Genomic DNA, 17,998 nt, shown 5'->3' with positions numbered 1-17,998 from the left:
TTTATTTATTTATTTATTTATTTATTTATTTATTTATTTATTTATTTGATAGAGAGAGAGAGGGAACACAAGCAGGGGGAGTGGGAGAGGGAGAAGCAGGCTTCCCGCCGAGCAGGGAGCGCGACGCGGGGCTCGATCCCCGGACCCCAGGATCGTGACCTGAGCCGAAGGCAGACGCCCAACGACTGAGCCACCCAGGCGCCCCGATGTGAACATTTATTGAGGAACTACTGTATGCCCAGGGGTAGAGTGTCATATCACATCAGTGTGATATGGCACCTCCCTTCCAAGGGCCCACTGTCTACCAGGAGATGGCCATGGTGGGACTCGGTGGGGAGGCCACCTGAAATTAAAGCTAACCATGAGTCTTGCCAACAAGAGCTCACTTCCGGGGGTAAGCGTTCTGCCTCAGCAGAGGGAATAGCATGCCAGTGTGCGTTGTAAATACACCCCAGGAAGGCCCATTGATGTGGGTGGTTGTGGGTGGTGAAGGTAGATGATGTTGCCCTGTATTTACATGGATGGAAGGAACCCTGGGGCTGACTGCCCCCAGCACCAGGTAGCACCCAGTGTGCCTTCAGACATGGCGTCTGCGGGGTGCATTACCAGGAAAGAGGTTTCAGTATCACTCAGGAACCTCACCCTGGTATGCCATCCCAACACAAATGAAGGCCTTGTAGAGGGCGGGTTTGTGTGGTTTTGTGTTTATTTTGCATTTGGGAGTTTCTCTTCTGAGTATGGGTGTGTCTTCCCTACACCCCAAACCCAACTGGAGAATTCAAAAATGGAAGGTTGTCCTCGGGTCTGACTGGTATTTTCAGCAAAAAGAACACGCCGTGAGGATTAAATGAAATTATATGCAAGCCAGGAACCCAGAACTCTCATGGGGCTTGTTGGTTTATATAAATAGTATAAGAAGTGAATTTCTGAACAAAGTACCCCCAAAATCCAAATTCCTCTATGCCCTGATCGTCCTTTGAGTTATTTTTATGTTTGTGACATGATGGGGTCTGCTCATCAAGCTTTCACAGAAATGATACTAATAATACTTTGAATGTTTATGGCACTTTCTGGAATATAGTATGCTTACACATTTGTTCTCTCATTTGATCCTCATGACCACTCATGGAGGTATAAGGTATTGTCCTTTTTTTACACACAAGGCAATTGAGATTCAGAGAGGTTAAGTAACTTGTCCAAGATCACGCAGGGATTAAATAACAGAGCTGGGGCTTAAACTTAGCCAATGAGGAAACACTAAGCCAAGCTGGGTGCCACCAGGTTTTCTTTCCCCAGATTCTGACAGTGTAGATTTCTTACTTCCTTGGGCCATGCCTCTGACACAGCATTAATCCAAAGGTCTGTATTGTGCCATGCATTTCTCTTTCACACAGTTCATATCTCATCTGGTTACGTTGTTTTTTATTTCTAATAAGTTATTCCTCATATTTTAAAAAAATGTATATTTTATTAGTTGCTATAAAATGTGCATGCATTTGAAAGTAGAACTTATAAGAATGAGGCTGTTTCCATACTAAAACCTGGCAACATGAAGCAAAGGTAAAGCATGGTAGAGATTTAACTGTCGGGATAGAGTAGGGTGAAATTGTGAAGTTTCAGGGCAGGCCACAGTCTGCCAAAGCAGACCATGGAAGCCTTTTTCCCTCAAAATTTTTTATTATGAAAACATTTCAAAACATATAAAGAAATTGGAAGACTACAATGGACACCATTACACCTTCCCCCTAGATTCAACATGTAGGCGTATTTGCTTTACCTCTCTCTTTCTTTAAAAAAGAAAAAAATATATTTATATAAAAAGGGATTTTTATATATTTGTATCTACACAAAGACACGTACACATATGTGTATGTATATATTTTAGAATTAAACACATTTTAAATAAAAATTAAAATAAAAAACATATGTTATTTTTAAAAACATTGGTATAATTTGAAAGAAGATTCTAGCCATCCTGACACTTCACTCTCAGCACTTCTGTGGGCATCTACCGACCTACCACCGTTATCACACTTAAGAAAATTAACAATAATTGGTGGAAGACCTTTAATTAATGGATACACATGATTCTATTTCTGATTTTGAAAGAAAATGCTGGCAGGGCAGAGAGGATAGCTGGGAGAGAGTAGGCCAGTTGGAGGTAATGATAAGAATGTGGGAAAGAGATGACCCAAAGGTACCCTTTAGCATTTTTTAAGTGAAGGATGGTCTTTTATGCTATTATAAAAAGTATTAACTCATAGAACACACAGAAACCTGCAAAGAAGTTACCCATGGACTTTCTACTCCAGAACAACCATTGTTAACATTTGGTGTATTTTCTCCAGCTTTTTATGAACAGGGGTGTGTGTGTGTGTGTGTGTGTGTGTGTGTGTGTGTCAGCATGCTTGTAACTATACTACTTTTACAATTTTCTCTTATGCTTTTTTCTACTTTACATTTTAACCTGAGCAGCCCACATGTGCTCTAAAGTATTTTACTTTGCTCTAGAATCTTTTATACAAGTCTTTTCTGATTTCCTTACCTTCTTGGTGTATTCTGAGGGGCGGACCCTGTTTCCTGTTCCTCAGATGCAAAGCTTAGCTTGTGCCCCAGCCTCAGAGTGGACCCCTTGGGCCCCTTCATTTCAAGCCCTAGAAATACATGCTGGCTGCTTTATCAACTCCTGCAAGGTCCCCCGAGGGCAACCCCAGGAGGAGTGAACTGAGGGTGCTGAACTTCTAAATAGTGGAGGGAAAGAACAAAGTGTGGCAAAAATTAAGCTATGGAGAGCCAGTACTAGAAGAGTTGAGGGGTACCTTGCCGGCTCAGTCGGTGGAGCGTGCAGCTCTTGATCTCGGGGTTGTGAGTTGGAGCCCCACGTTGGGTATAGAGATTACTTAAAAATAAAATCTTAAAAAAAATAAAAATAAAAGATTTGAAATACAGACATGTTGAAACAGGAAGCATTAAGCCAACCAGGTGACTCTTACGAGATACAGCAGGAGGCCCCATGGTGAAGTAGAAAGAGGAAAGGATTGGGGGTTGAGCCTGCATTTGCATCTCACCTGCGCTGTGTGACATTGGGGAGGTCTGCTCTTTGGCCTTGAAAGTGGAGGTAATATTGCCTCTTCTTCCTGTCCCACGGGAGTGGAGTGAGGGACCAGGGAGATGTCGGTATTAATGAGAGGGCCCTGCGAATTCTGAAACTCCCTACACACACTGGTTGTGAATTTTAGCTAGTCTTACTGGCCCACATTTCTCCCCATTCCTCTCTTGCCTCCAAAGGGATTAGGAAAAGGAGGTGGGCTTGGGAACATCCAAAGTGGGGGAATGAATAAGCCTGTATTTTCCCACCAGCCGGCCAGGCAGTTTCCGAGGGTGGCAGGACACTGGGGAAGGCTGATACAGGTTGGCGTAGATACCGTGATCCCCATTTCTCAGATGAAGAAACTAAAAAATGCGGTGCTCTCCTCCTCTTTTGTCCCTTATTGCTTTGCCATCACTGTTAGGTGCTCCGAGGCCTCTTGGGGCTTCTGGCTGTCCGTGCCCTCCACTGTGGTCCCTTGCCTAGGCTTGGCCTCCGGTGAGGTTTCATGGGTTCACACAGTACCTTCTAGGTTCTAGTCACAGCTCCACTGTCAGCCCTCCCAGTGCCACTCATCTCAGTAGGAGTGAAAGAATCTGATTCTGGAAGTAGTGAAGGTGGTAGAAAGAACAGATATCCTAGCACTAAGAAGACCTGGGCTTAAATGAATCCCTGCTCCACAACTTAGCTGTGTGACCTCAAATAAGTTACTTAACTTCTCTGTTCCTTAGTTCCTCATCTAAAAAACACAGACAGCAACTGCTTGCCTAAGGTTCTGTGCAATACTATTCTGGTAGCAGCCAGATCTCCAGAAAACAAGTGTATGTACACATACATACACAGAGATTTATCATGAATCTTATGATGCAAAGGTTTGTAACACAACTTATAAACAATAAAATATATGATACTTTTTATTGTAAATTCCAAAGAGCCAATTGTTTCTCATACAACGTTTTCTTTGGTTTTTGCCAAACCCTTGTATCAATAGCCAACCTATGAATGCAGTTGACACCCGAGTGTAGCTGTGACCAGAATGTTGGTTGATATTTTCGTCTGCATTAACAAGTAGGGTGAAAATGAAACAATGCTGGGGCGCCTGAGTGGCTCAGTCGTTAAGCATCTGCCTTTGGCTCAGGTCATGCTCCCAGGGTCCTGGGATCAAGCCCCGCATCGGGCTCCCTGCTCCGCAGGAAGCGGGCTTCTTCCTCTCCCACGCCCCCTGCTTGTGTTCCCTCTCTCTCTCTGTCTCTCTCCCTGTCAAAGAAATAAATAAATAAAATCTTACAAAAAAAAAGAAAATGAAACGATGAAGACATGTGTTAGAATTTTGCTTCTTTGTCAATGACAGGAATGACTTCTTTGCTGAATTGAATAATAGTTTCTGAATATTAAAAAAAATATGTCCTCTATTTCTATGCTCTACACAAAACAACAGCTATATACATGGCACCCTTTTAAGTTTAATCTGCATTCTTTTTTTTTTTTAAGATTTTATTTATGAGCGGCTGGGTGGCTCAGTTGTTAAGCGTCTGCCTTCGGCTCAGGTCATGATCCCAGGGTCCTGGGATTGAGCCCTGCATCGGTCTCCCTGCTCGGCAGGGAGTCTGCTACTCCCTCTGACCCTACCCCCTCTTGTGCGCTCTCTCTCTCTCTCTTTCTTGAATAAGTAAAATAAAATCTTTAAATATCTTATTTTATTTATTTGACAGAGAGAGACATGGCGAGAGAGGGAACACAAATACGGGGAGTGGGAGAGGGAGAAGCAGGCTTCCCGCTGAGCAGGGAGCCCCATTCGGGGCTCGATCCCAGGACCCCGGGATCATGACCTGAGCCGAAGGCAGACGCTTAATGACTGAGCCATCCAGGCACCCCTTAATCTGCATTCTTAAGTGATCTTCTCCAGCACTTCTTAAGTCTAGAATCAAGAAGATAATAAATCACGTCCTGATCTATAGTGTCCGCCAGTTTCCATGGTGTCAATACCCCCACCGTGGCCAATTTCAAGGTGCCAACGTGCCACTGACCAGAGTTTGGAAGAGAGGCGTAGTAGGACAGCCTTATTTAGGATTTCCCCAATTCGGCGATAAGGGGCAGATATTACCTCAAGGGCATAGAGAATACTAAAATATGATTTAAAAAATTAGGAAGCAATGAGTTTTAAGTATTGTTTTTAATATGACTTATTTCAGTATCAGTTTATAGAATTTAATTTTAATATTAATATAGTTACATAGCTCTCTTTAACGACCGGCTCACAAAATTCCTGGGCTGTCATGAGCCAATAGGCACCAGCTCCAGCACCTCCCTGGCACTTGGAGACTTGGCACAACGTGAGAGCATTTTGTAGACAGAATAGTGTTATATGCGGGCTGACTGTTTTCAGCGACAACAATGGCAGCCCGTGGTTGTTGAGCACCTCGAAAACATGCAGTCTCTTGTCTTGAGTGCTGTGCATGGGTTTAATCATCCATGCAACCACCCTGTGAGGGAGGTTCTGAGGTCATGCCCATTTTATAGAAAGAAGAGGTTACTTGAGGGCTCCTAGGGCATTGTTGTGTCTCCTCAGAACCCCTTACCATATTAATAGTCCCCTTTTGCAGATGAGGGGCAAGGCTCAGAGAGGTGAGTGACTTGCCAAGGGCCACACAGCTAGTGCAGGGCAGAGTGGGACTCTGACCTGTGTCTGTCAGATGCCTGGGTCCTCCTCAGCACTGGTTTCCCAAACATGGTGCCACCTGCTTCTGACTTCCTTGGAGAGCTTGCCTTACAAAACCAATACTGGAGCCTTACTCCTGGTGAGTGGATTTCATCAGTTTGGTATTGTTAACACAGTCCCCAGGGATTCCAGTGAGCAGCTGGCTCAGAAGGGGACCCCCAAAGCACAGCTTGGGGGTTCAGAATGTCTTGACTCAGGCCCAGGTTCCTCACTGGTTAGATGGGGGCAGCAGCTATCCACAGCTTGGTGGCTGTGAGGATCTAATAAGGTCATGTGTGGGGAAAGCCCACCACAAATGCTAGTTTGGCACAAACCATAGAGCCAGCATTGTTGATTGGCCCAAGGCTGAAAGCCAGTGGTCCTGAATGCCCTTAAAAGTGAATTTTTATTTCTCTCCATGCCACAGAGCCTAGAGAAAGAGTAGGTAGGTAGAGTGGGTTTTCCTTTCTGCTTTACCAGACAGGGCGATGGGAGGGCCATGTAGCAGCCTTCCCCAGAGGAGGAGGCCATGAGTGAGTGGCCAGAAGCTGTGCTTTAACAAATCCAAATGCAAACGAGTTGGGGCCCTTCCTGAAGCCACAGTTGTGGGTTTTCTGGAAAAACATGGAGCTGGGACAGGAAGCTGCAGAGGCCCCAGAGCCAAGATGGACATGCCCACTTTGCCAGCAGGCAGGGGTGACCCCAGTAGGCTCCCTTGTATCAACTAGAGGAAGGGAGGCGACAGGGGAGAGGGGAGAGCACGCAGGATCTGGAGTCAGCCAGAGCTTGAACCTTAGCTGCACTACTTATTACTGAGGCACCTTGAGCAAGTGCTTAACTGCCTGAGCCTCTGTTTCTTCATCTGTAAAATGGGGGTGATGATAGTACCTGCCTTGGAGAGTGAGAATCAAATGAGTATGAATGCTTTGTAAACTAAATGCTATAGGCTGGGCTATACTGAAACCTCAAGCTGGGTGCTTTTAGGAACACAGAGCATGCAAAGCAGGCCTGCCCTCTGCAAGTGTTCGATCTGGTTGGGAAGGCGGACTAACACACAGGGCTCTCGGCAGTGGTGGGTGCTGTGGGGGGGCGAGGTTGCTGCCCACTTGTGGACCTGGGAGAAGGAAGGAGAGCTGAGCTGGGTATTTAGATTTAGATGATACTTCCTGGGGGAGATAGAATTTTGGCTGGGCCTGGAAGGATGGGTAAGGAGTTCAATAGACGGATGATAAACACCCTCATTCTGGGAAGGAGAGACATGATCAAGGAAATAATCACAGAGGTGATGCTAACAGGTCACTTTATATGCCCTGTTTGATCCTCTTGGTAACCCTCGTGAGGTAGGTTTGATCATCACTACTAATGTATATGTGAGAAACCTGCCGCTGACAGGCTAAGTGACTTGCCCAGTGTCAGACTGGTAAATGGCCAAACTGGGATTGGACCCCAGGTTCTAAGGCTTTTAGCCATTATCTGTCTTGAGTCCCTAAAAGCAGAAGGTGCAAGAGATGCATATGTGACTGCCCTGGTTGTTCAGTTGTCCAGGAAACAATTCCTGAGCACCCAGGAATTGCAATGCCAGCCACACTTGGGTGCGAGGGGTGGAAACGAGGGCCCCTATCCTCCTCCTGGGGCTTCAGGATAGTGGGGAGAGGACACACAAGGAATTATAGTGCAGTTGATTAGCCGCCAGAGGCGAGTCAGGGTAACATGCCGGCGCCGGGGGGAAACAACTAGCTGCATGTGTTGGAGGGAGGGGGTCGCAGAACATGTTCCAGAATGAATGTGTCGGAGCTGGGTGTAGGGGGAAGAAGCAGCTTGTGAGGAAGGCCGTTCCAGCAGAGTGAACTGCAGGTTGGGGTAAGGGAGATAAGGAGGTCGGTTGGCATGTGGCGGGGGGGGTGAGTGTCCAGAGGTAGGAGGGCCTTGAATGCCAGATAGAGGGGGACCTTGTGCATGGGCCACACTGGAGGCTTGCAGAAGGGGCTGCCTATGGTCTCATCTCTAGTGTGCCAGGGGGTAGTTTGCTGAGGCACCGTGGAAACCTGCCCAGAGAGGCTTGGCAGTAGGCAGCCTTGCTTGCTCAGGTTGCCCAGCACTTCCTGAATGATCTAGGGCGGTGCTCAGCATTTGCAATGAAGGTTCATAAGCAGCTTCCTTGTCCCCAGGGCACAAACTGGCTGGGCCCCCGCTCTGCTGAGTTAAGCAGCCCCGCCCAGTGACAGGCACCTGGAGAGGATACTGGGGGGAGGGGGGGTGTCAGGAGATTGGGCTCTGCTCCTTGCTCAGTGCCCTTGGCAGTTTCTTGACCTCTTTGAGCAGCTCTGCAACATGATGGGACTAAATGATCTCTGAGGTCCCTTGCAGCCTCAACATTGTGAACATTGTAGGGGTGACGTGGGGGTGAGGATGAGTGGGACAGGAGGCAAGTCAGGGAAAGGGCATGTGCACAGGGGATTCAGCAGGGATTCAGTAAGGTTCCCGGGGATGACTTGTCATTGCTACATCCCCGAGAGGAACAAACGGACAGAGCCACCATTACTTGAAATCATGCTGGGCATTGCTCCTCCCGTGGACCATCTCTCTGGGTCTTTAGAACCTCCCTGTGCCATGGGGGTGTTGTCCCATTTTACAGATGGGAAACCAAGGCTGCAAGAGGTCCGTTGACTTTGGCCAGGTTTCACTGTGAGTGACAACTGGGATTTGAACCTAGACCGCCTAACTCTAAGTTCAAGCCTTTTGCACCTTACTATATAGCCCCCTGAGGCTGCGTTCATCCTGCAGGGGCTCTTGGACACACTGTACTGGACCGTTGGGGATCACCCACTCACATGGGTCCTTCCTGGAGGACCAGCTTCTGGTTTAGCCCCATAGCAGGCACCTCTGACCAAATCCACTGGGACACGGTGGGGCATGTTGGCCTCTCCTACAGCCGCCTGCCTCGTGGGCTGAGCTGGGTGGATTTGTGTTGACAGGTGAGGGCAGTTTCACCTCCTGGGGTAGCAACTGCACAAGGCCTGTGCTGGGCAGTGGTGGCAGCTATGGGAATGTGATCCCTCCTTGTAGCCATGCTTTGGAGGTGATGTCAAGTATGTGGGTAGTATTTGGTTGAAGTAAATAAAGCTGGAGAAGGACAGATGGATAGGATCATACTACCCCAGAGGGCAGCCTGGCTTGGGCCCAGCAGTCTGTGGTCACAGTGGCCTGTTCTTCCTTCCTGACCTGGAGCCAGGAGACCTGAACCTTTCGTATGTCCTGCCTTGGGGCCCAGAAGAGTGGGAATTTGCCCAGCCAGCTTGGGAGGTTAGGCCACCTTGCAGTTGCAGAGGCTTGAGCTCAAAGGGGCTCTGGATCTCATCCAGTGTCTATTTTAGAATTGGGGGTGCTGAGGCCCAGAGAGAGGAAATGGCGTGCTCAAGTTCACATGGCCTTGTATGGTGGAGGTGAAACTGGAATTTCCTAGTACCCAGGCCCGGGATCTTTTCTAGGGCCCTATCCTGTTTGGGAAGGGGGGAGCAGAGAAGCTGAGAACCTAGACCTTGGGGAGCTGCTGCTTTGCTGGCCCTCAGGTTGCCCTCCTTTCTCAGTCGTCCTCCCTTCTGACCCAGGCCTACAGCAGCCCTGTGGGAGGAGTGCCCTAGGGCCCCCCAGGGGTGGTGGAGGACCTCCCTAGGACAGAAAGAGAAGGACCACTAACGCCCAGTTCTTTCAGTGCATGTCAGCATATTTCAGTGGAGCACGCAGGATGCAAGACACCATAGGGGACGCCAGGAAACAGCACTGATCTGAATTTTCCAGGGGAGGCCACCACCCAGGAGAGGAGCAGAGTCACAATATGAGAGACAGCCTGCAACGGAGGGCCACTTGCTCATGAGCATTGTCAGCACCAAACAGGTTAGAGCCCAAGGCCAGGGGCCGCTTCACTGAAAAGTAAGGCAGTAAGTAGAAGGAGGCAGGGATGAGGCAAGTCTCTGAAAGGGTGACGAGGAGTAGGAAAGGCATTCTGGGCCAGGGGAAGAGCTGGAGCAAAGGATGGAGCCGAGCTGTCGTTCTGGGTGTGGTAATAACCACCTGGAGGGGCTGGGGAGCAGGTGCAAGGAGGGGATGGGCCATGAGGCTGGGAAGGCAGCATGGAGCAGCCAGAGCAGAGCCCCAACGCCTCAAATATCAGGCAGGGCATTTGAGCTTTCTCTCATGGTCAGCGGCACCACCGAAGATAGTTAACCAAACTGGGTGATGTGGTGGCCAGCAGGGGCTGGACTGCCCAGGAAACCCACCCCGACTCTGCCATTATGAGGTGTTGGACCTTGGGCCAGTGCGTTAGCTCTCTGAGCCTCTGTTTCCTCATCCGTGAAATGGGGGTGGTAACAGTGCTGTTGTGAGGATGACATGGAGCAGTAGTGGGCTGCCTGCCTTGGTAAATGTTCAGAAGATGTCAGCCCCTGCCTTGCCCCCTGGGTAGCATCAGGCTGGGTTCGTGGAGGCTGGGATAGCAAGAAGGAAGCCCTTCTGAAAGCAAGAGGAGCTGCAGATAGAGGGGCTATTTTCCTTTTTACTCCCAGTCAGGGCAGATCTGAGCCTGAAGGTACAGTTGGTCCAGATGGGCCAGTGTGTGAGTGATGAGGGCAGGACAAGAGTCTGGGGCCTGCCCACCTAGCAGAACATCCCTGCCGCGCCAGTGTGCAAGCCTGCCCTAGGTTGTCAGGCCCAAGCAGCATTCCCACTTCTCCCTGGGATGGATTCCCAGGACACTTGAGCCCCAGGGAAGGAAGATCATTTACTCTAGTTGTTAGGAGCAGAAGCTTTGGAGTCCAACAGATAGAGGTTAAAAGCCCTTTGTTCACAAGCCAGTATTTCAGTCTTGGTTTCTCCTTCTGAAACAGAGGAGTGATGACATCCACCGCAGAAGATGGCCGGGAGGGTTCGATGGGGTGGAAAGTATTTCACGTGCGTGGTTAGCACAGTGCAGCCAAATAGCTGTCTTCACTCAGGGGACAGTTACTGCGCACCTGGTGGATGCCAGGCTCTGTAGCCAGAAGAGGAACAAAACTCTCAGGAAGCTTGTAACCCGGTGTGGGGAGACAGATAAGTAAGCCGTCACCTTGAAACGGGAAGAGACAGTGGAATCGGGGAAGCACAGGGTGTTATGGGAACTGGGGAGGATGAGTGCGCACATGCGTAGGCCTTCTGGAGGAGATACTATTTTTACTGAAATGTGAAGAGGAAATTAACCAGGTTGGGGATAGGGACTGTGCAGGAAGAATGTTCCAAGCAGGGGAGAAGTCACCTGCTGAGTGTTACGTTCTTGGGGTGGACAAGAACTTGTGGGGCCAGGCAGTACTCAGGTAGGAAAACGTGGCCTGGCCCTGAGGTTTTCACAAGCCATGGAGAGGCTATGTCTACTAGGCTATGGGACGCAGAGGTGAGAGGACATAAGGCAAGGATGCTTCTCACCATTCAGAGCAGTGCTGCCTGGGAGAATTCAGCTTCCCGTTGTTCTTCCTTCTTCTCTGATGTTCCCCACCCAGTTCCTACTCCCCCATAATCCTGGGGGTCACCAAACCAGGTCCGGTGTGACTGCCTTTGTCCACTGTGGCTCCCATCCTCATGCAGAATGTGCTGTACCCCAAGCACACTGCTCATCAAAAAGCCTCGGGCCCTGACCCTCAGCCCCAGAGACAAGCCTCAGGGCCATTCCCTGGAGAGGAGGGGAAGTTCCCTTTAACATGACTAAAGAATGTGGTGGAATGGAGGGAGGAGAAGCTTCCCCCGCCCCCCCGCCGGGGTGATGGTGGGCAGTGGAGAGGGCACAGCTCACTGCATGGGGTGCCAGGACACTCGGGGTCCATGGGCAGCCATTGGAGGGCTGGATTGGGGGTACTGGAGTGGGGCCATCTGTCTGGGTCCTATTTCCTGACCTCCCCTGTCCCTACTCTCCTTTCTGCAGGGCCGAAGACCCTGCTTTGCTTTGGGAGAGGACTTTGACACATTTTCAAAATAAAAGTGGAGAGAAATCTCCAAAGGGGAAAAAGGATAAATAAGCTTAAAAAAAATGCAAAGGGGGATGTATTAGTTATTTATTTTCAAAGTCGGGGGAGGCCTCAGCCAGCTCCCTTGAGTGAAAGTTTCTAGCCACTCTGACATGAGGTCGCAGAGAGCCAGGAAGTTCGGGATGCGGCACCTGGAGTGTCTTCAGGCCAGATTTAGAATCAGTTCAGCTAATCTAGGGGCCAGATTTAGAATCAGTTCAGCTAATCTAGGGCCACCCTCAGCCTGCCTGCCTCGGTGCTCTGCACTGCAGGGGTGAACACGCAAAGACCTGAATCCTTCCCTCCAGCTGAGGTAGAGGAGCTAGGACAGTGACAACAAGGACTGTTGGGCAACAGAGAGTGTGACAAATGTCATAGCAAAAAGGTTCAAATAAGCACCAAGGGGACTGGGGAGGAGGATTCATTTCTGGTGGGTGTGGGGGGAGGGGTACTCAGTGAGGAAAGCTTTCAAGGGCTAGCTGAGTTGAGGCAGACTTTGAAGCCCAGCTAGGATTTTATTTTATTTTATTTTATTTTTAAAGATTTTATTTATTTATTTGAGAGAGAGAATAAGAGACAGAGAGCACGAGAGGGAAGAGGGCAGAGGGAGAAGCAGACTCCCTGTTGAGCAGGGAGCCCGATGCGGGACTCGATCCCGGGACTCCAGGGTCATGACCTGAGCCGAAGGCAGTCGCTTAACCAACTGAGCCACCCAGGCGCCCCCCAGCTAGGATTTTAATGGGCAGATCAAGCAGAAGGCTTTCTAGGTAGAGCAAATAATGGGATCCAAGGTACAAGGTGGGAAATTCTTTAGGACTTTGGAAATAGGGCCGTTTGATTTTCTTAATTTATTTAAAACTGCTTTATTGAGGTAATAAGTCATATACTATACCGTTCACCCATGTAAAGTGTACAGTTTACAGAGTTGTGCAATTGACACCAAATTCAATTTTAGAAAATATTTATCACTCCAAAAAAAAAAAGCCCCATACTCATTAGCAGTCACTCCCCATTCCCCCAGTCCTCGACAACTACCAGTCTACTTTCTGTTTCTATGGATTTACCTAGTCAGGATATTTTGTATAAATGGAATCCTATAACGCATGGTCTTTTGTGACTGATTCTATCACTTGGCATAATGTTTTCCTTTTCTTTTTTTTAAAGATTTTATTTATTTATTAGATAGAGAGAAATAGCATGAGTGGGGGGAGGAGCAGAGGGAGAGGAAGAAGCAGACTCCCCGCTGAGCAAGGAGCCCAACGCAGGGCTCGATCCCAGGACCCTGGGATCATGACCTGAGCTGAAGGCAGACGCTTAACCAACTGAAACCCCAGGCGTCCTCGGCATAACGTTTTCAAGGTTCGTCCATGCAGAAGTATCAATATTTCAGTCCTTTTTATTTTTCCTTTGCCTTCATTCCTCTTTATGGCCAAATAGGATTCCACTACATGGATATACCATATCCACCAGTTGATGGACATTTGTCTTGTTTTCCCTTTTGACATTTGATGTCAAATGTGACATTTGATGTTTTGGTGTAGATGTATGTTTTCAGGACATTCCGTTTGAGTGGAGCCTAGGACCCCCATGGCAGGGAGTGGGAGGCGACAGGGTGAAGCAGAGCAACGGGCTCACCCACTCTGGACTCTGAGTGGTTGGGTGGGGGTGAGAAGGGCAGGCTCCTGTTCTGGCCTCACTGAGAGCCTGTGGTGGTTGGGGCCAGGGCAGGGCCATCCCCCACCCAACACACACCCACACAATTGCATCAGATCTGACAGCAGTCTGTGACGCTGGAGATAGCCTGGGCAGCTGCTATTTTCCCTGTAAATCAGGTGCATTTGTCCCCCGTGTCCTGCCGAGGGCCATAATCAGTTAAACACATAGAGAAGTGTGAGCTACGTGGTTAGTCCAGAGGAGGGGAGTTTGTCAACAGGAAGCTGGCCAGCCGGGGGGACAAGGTGGTCAGGAAGCAAAGGTTACTAAGCCAAGTGTAAACCGAGGCTAGGCTCCTAGGCTCCCATCCCTCCCATCCTCACATGGGGGCAGGGGTTTTGTTTACAGGAAATGCTGCAAGTTTCTCACTGGCCCCATGTAACAGATTGGGAAACAGAGGCACTGCATGAAAGGGATCTGCCATTCAGAGACAGAAGCTAAGGTCTCTGGTGCTGCTGGAAGCAGCAGGCTTGGTAAAACCTGGGCCTTACCCTCAGTGCTGTGCCTGTTTTTGAGTTCGCAGGAAAATACAGGACACAAAAACAAGAAAGAGTTTTAGTCTCCTAAACAAGAATACCAAACCTCACCCTAACCCCAAAGTGAAGACACAAAACAGGGCTTTAATTACCATCTTTTCTTCCTTTCCTTTTTTTTGTTTTGTTTTGTTCTCCAGCCAGAAAACATTATGTTGTTAGACAAGAATATTCCCATTCCACACATCAAGCTGATTGACTTTGGCCTGGCTCATGAAATAGAAGATGGAGTTGAATTTAAGAACATATTTGGGACGCCAGAATTTGTTGGTGAGTTTTAGGCCTGTTTCTCTCCCACAAAAGCATCTGGGATCAAAAGGTAGAGAAATTCCGGGAATAAACCCTGTGTCTAGGGCTGTGGTCTCTGGGCTGAGAGGTGGTGGCTTGGAGAGCCCCCCCCCCGCCCCCGCCCCGGCCTTAGAAATAAAATGTCCCGCTGGTCTTCTGGGTAAGAGTTCAGGTGCTGGCTTTGAGCACCCAGTCAGGGAGGGGGAGGCCAGGTGGGGCTACAGGTCTTTGCCGAGTCAGATCCTCCCGGAGCTGGCCCCACCCCTCTGCTCTTAGTTGAATTTATTGTGAAGATTTAAAATTACTTCACCCTCTGGCATTCCCATAAACTCAAATTTCTCTGGAGCAGCTTTTGATTTCCTGAAAAGGAAAAGGGAAATCATCTGCCAAATGCCAGATCCACCCACTCACCTCTCCTGTGTGCCTGGCCTTTATTTGTGCATGGGGGGGGGGGCGCCTCCTGGAGCAGGGCCCTGGCAGCTCTGTCTTCCCTCTGCTTCTCTCAGCCTTGGCTCAGGCCCCAGAAACCCCCGCATGAGACTGGGGCTGCAGGTTGGGGGTCCTAGAGAGACAGCCTTGCAGAGGGGAGAGGAATGAGAACTGAGGACCACCGTCTCTCTGCTTTGGAAGTTGGAGTGGTCTTGGAAATGGAGGGAGGGCGTGGTCTCCCCAAAACCTAGAGGCGGAAACTTCTGACCACAGTCTAATCAAAAAGGAAAATAGAATGTGTCAGATCATCCATTCTGATGGATGTTCAGGTCACACGTAACAGCTCCCCGGCCGTTATAGAACAGTGCTGTCCAGGCCCCCCAGACCCCAAGGTAGGGGAACCTTGCCAGGCACTATGCTGGTGCCCTACAGACATTATCTCAGTTAATCTTCAAACAACCTCATAAAGCAGATTTAGTTATTTTCTCTATCAAATGCTTTATTCAAGGCAAAATAACCAGTAGGTGGTAGAGCTAAGATTCAAATGTGGATACAGCCAACATCAAAGCCTGTGCTCTTTTGGTTACACTGGGTCGTCTCTCTATAAAGACCTTCCCCCCAGGAGGCTTACAACTTAGTGTGGAAACAAGACATCAAACCATCAAGTAAGACTGCTGGAAGGATCTTTTTAGGTCATCTGGTCTAGTTTAACAAATGTGGAATTGGAAGGCTAGGGGATTTTAGTTAAGGTCAAGGAATGGTTATTCTTCATCTACTGTGTAACAGATATTAGGTGAGTTACTGGAGACACAGTCATGGCAAGGAGTCACACTCAGAATGACACATCCAAGGTCACACAGTGAGTTGGTGGCAGAACCAACTTGAACCCGGGGCACAAGACATCTATTCTTGAACTTTGTCCAAGATAGCAGTTGCTGTCCACTATTCACATATGTAGATAAAATGCATATATTTATTTAGTTAAGTTCATACCAAGTGTTAATCAACAACAGACAGTTCAACAAGAAATTCAGGGCAACAGTGGAAGAAGTGTCACAAGACAGGATGTGATTAATTATAAAGTGAATGATAGAGATATCTCTGAAAGACCATTCAAACAAGACGGCCACTCTGGCAAAGTCAGTGGGATCAACCATGACCTTGAGTCAATGAGAGACAAAGGGCTGGTGTTGTGGGTGGGAGAAGTGTCTGAAGAGGGATGGGGACAGCGCCAGGGTAGAGGAGGAGCACATCCCAGGTTCCGTCGTTTATAGCAGGAGGTAGGGCCAGAATTAGTGCATTTATTGGGGACAGTTCACTGTCCACTCCGGATGGAGCAGAGTTCCCATCAGACTGGCCATGTGAGTGGGATATTGATGAGTAGGCCAGACTGTGGAGGTTTTTTTTCCAGTGGTATGCTGTTTAATGTCTAACAACAGGGTCTCAAAACAAAACAAAACACAACCCTAATTTATAGCATTTGCCAATTTTAAGCTACCAACTGGTCACTGAATTCAGGGTTGGGAGGAGATGCACACAGTTGACTCTGGTGAACCAGTATGACCAAGCTCCAGCCCAGAACTGGTTTTGTTTGCACCTTACAGATTTATAAGGTGACTTCTTTAGGTCCCTGCCCAAATTATGATGACTTTCTTTACCCAGGACTCCTGAGAAACAGGGTTATAATCACTTGTCCTCCTCTCACCATTCCTTTGAAATCTGAACCTGGGGCACAATGTTGAAAAGTTATTACTGCCAGCCTCTAGGATTGTGGTGGATCTGGTCTTCCAAAAGCCCTCCTGCTACAAAACTGGATTCTTGAGAAAAATATTCTTTTTAATGAAATTCTGGACTCATAGGAAATAAGAGAAATCTTTAAGGGTAGTAACTCCTCCAGCATCACCGGCCCCACCTCCAAAGCCAGTGAAATGAACTTAGAGCTGGGGCTGTGAGCAGCAAAAGAATTCAATAGAAGGACCTCTCCCAAAGGCAAGGAATGTATCAGTGTTTCAGTGAGAGACCAGCAAGACTTAGATATCCGAGGACATAAGATATTGAAATTAGCAGATGTTGAGTATAAAATAAATGGAATGTATATAGAAATAAGAGATAGAAACACAAGAATAAGCAAGCAACAAGAGACTGTCAAAAATGAGCAGGCAAATTCTAGAAAGAACCAGATGGAAGTTTGAGAGATTCAGTATATATTCCTAGAAATTTAAAATTCAGTGAATGAGTTAAACAGCAGATTTTACACAGCTGAAGAGAAAATTGAAAAATTGAAAAGCAGAGCTGGAAAAATTAGCTAGAATACCACAAAAGGACAAAGACACAGGAATATGAAATAGAGGACAAGTGTAAGAGGGTAAAAATGGAAAGCCTAACATAGGTCTGTTTGGAATCCCAGAGGAGGGAATGGAGACAACAGAGGAGCAACGTTTGAAGAAGATGGCTGAGAATTTTCAGAACTGTTGTAAAAACGTGCATCCCCAGACACAGGAAGGACAATGTATATCAAACAGAAAACAATAAAAGTAAATTCATTATAGTTATACTAAAGCTAACATTACAGTTAAACTATAGGTTACCAAAGGCAAAGAGATCTTAAAAGTAGCCAGAGAGAAAAGACAGATCATCAATCAATCAATCAATACAAATTTTAAAAAATTAGACCGACAGCATACTTCTCAAAACAACAATGGAAGCCGATGACTGATAGACTATTATCTTTCAAGAGCTGAGGAAAAATAAAAAACCAATAGGGAGCATCTCTCTACTTACTAGATGGGATGCTGATTCATGAATTGCTTAATAAAGTCAATTACATCCTCAAAAAAAAAAAAAAAAGGACCTATAACTGCATACCCAGGAATGTTATATTTCAGGAATGAGGGTAAACGATTCAGACAAAACAGAGCAAAAAAATTACAAGTGAACAACAAAAAAGACAAACCATGAAACAATTAACCACCAACGGGCATTTATTAATAGAACTTCCAAAGATGTGCTTGTGAATTAAATGACCTTTGAGGGGAAGTCTCAATGCAACAAGTAATAGGAGCGAAGAAATCAGTAAACAATAGGCAAATATAAACATTTTCTGTTTAAAATGATGATGGTAATGTTTTAATTGTGGGGTTAAAAAAAGAACTAAAAGTTGAAGAAAATAATGTTAGGACAGAAGGCTTGAAATTAGTGTTCTAAGGTTCTTGTATTGTTA

General features: G+C 47.5%; 1 protein-coding gene across 2 annotated transcripts in view; it reads left to right on the top strand.

Moving 5' to 3' along the window:
• Window positions 1–17,998, top strand: part of DAPK2 (death associated protein kinase 2) — a 113,725-nt gene that overhangs the window by 72,001 nt on the left and 23,726 nt on the right. For both annotated transcript variants that reach the window (XM_034993549.1, XM_034993548.1), the window contains exon 4: window positions 14,202–14,331. In XM_034993549.1, the coding sequence (XP_034849440.1) occupies window positions 14,202–14,331 (130 nt within the window). The remainder of the gene's footprint in view (window positions 1–14,201; window positions 14,332–17,998) is intronic.

The sequence above is a fragment of the Mirounga leonina genome, unplaced genomic scaffold (genome assembly GCF_011800145.1).
Source record: "Mirounga leonina isolate KUSES-001 unplaced genomic scaffold, KU_Mleo_1.0 Mir_91, whole genome shotgun sequence".
NCBI lineage: Eukaryota > Metazoa > Chordata > Mammalia > Carnivora > Phocidae > Mirounga > Mirounga leonina.
This window is presented reverse-complemented; position numbering and strand designations above follow the sequence as displayed.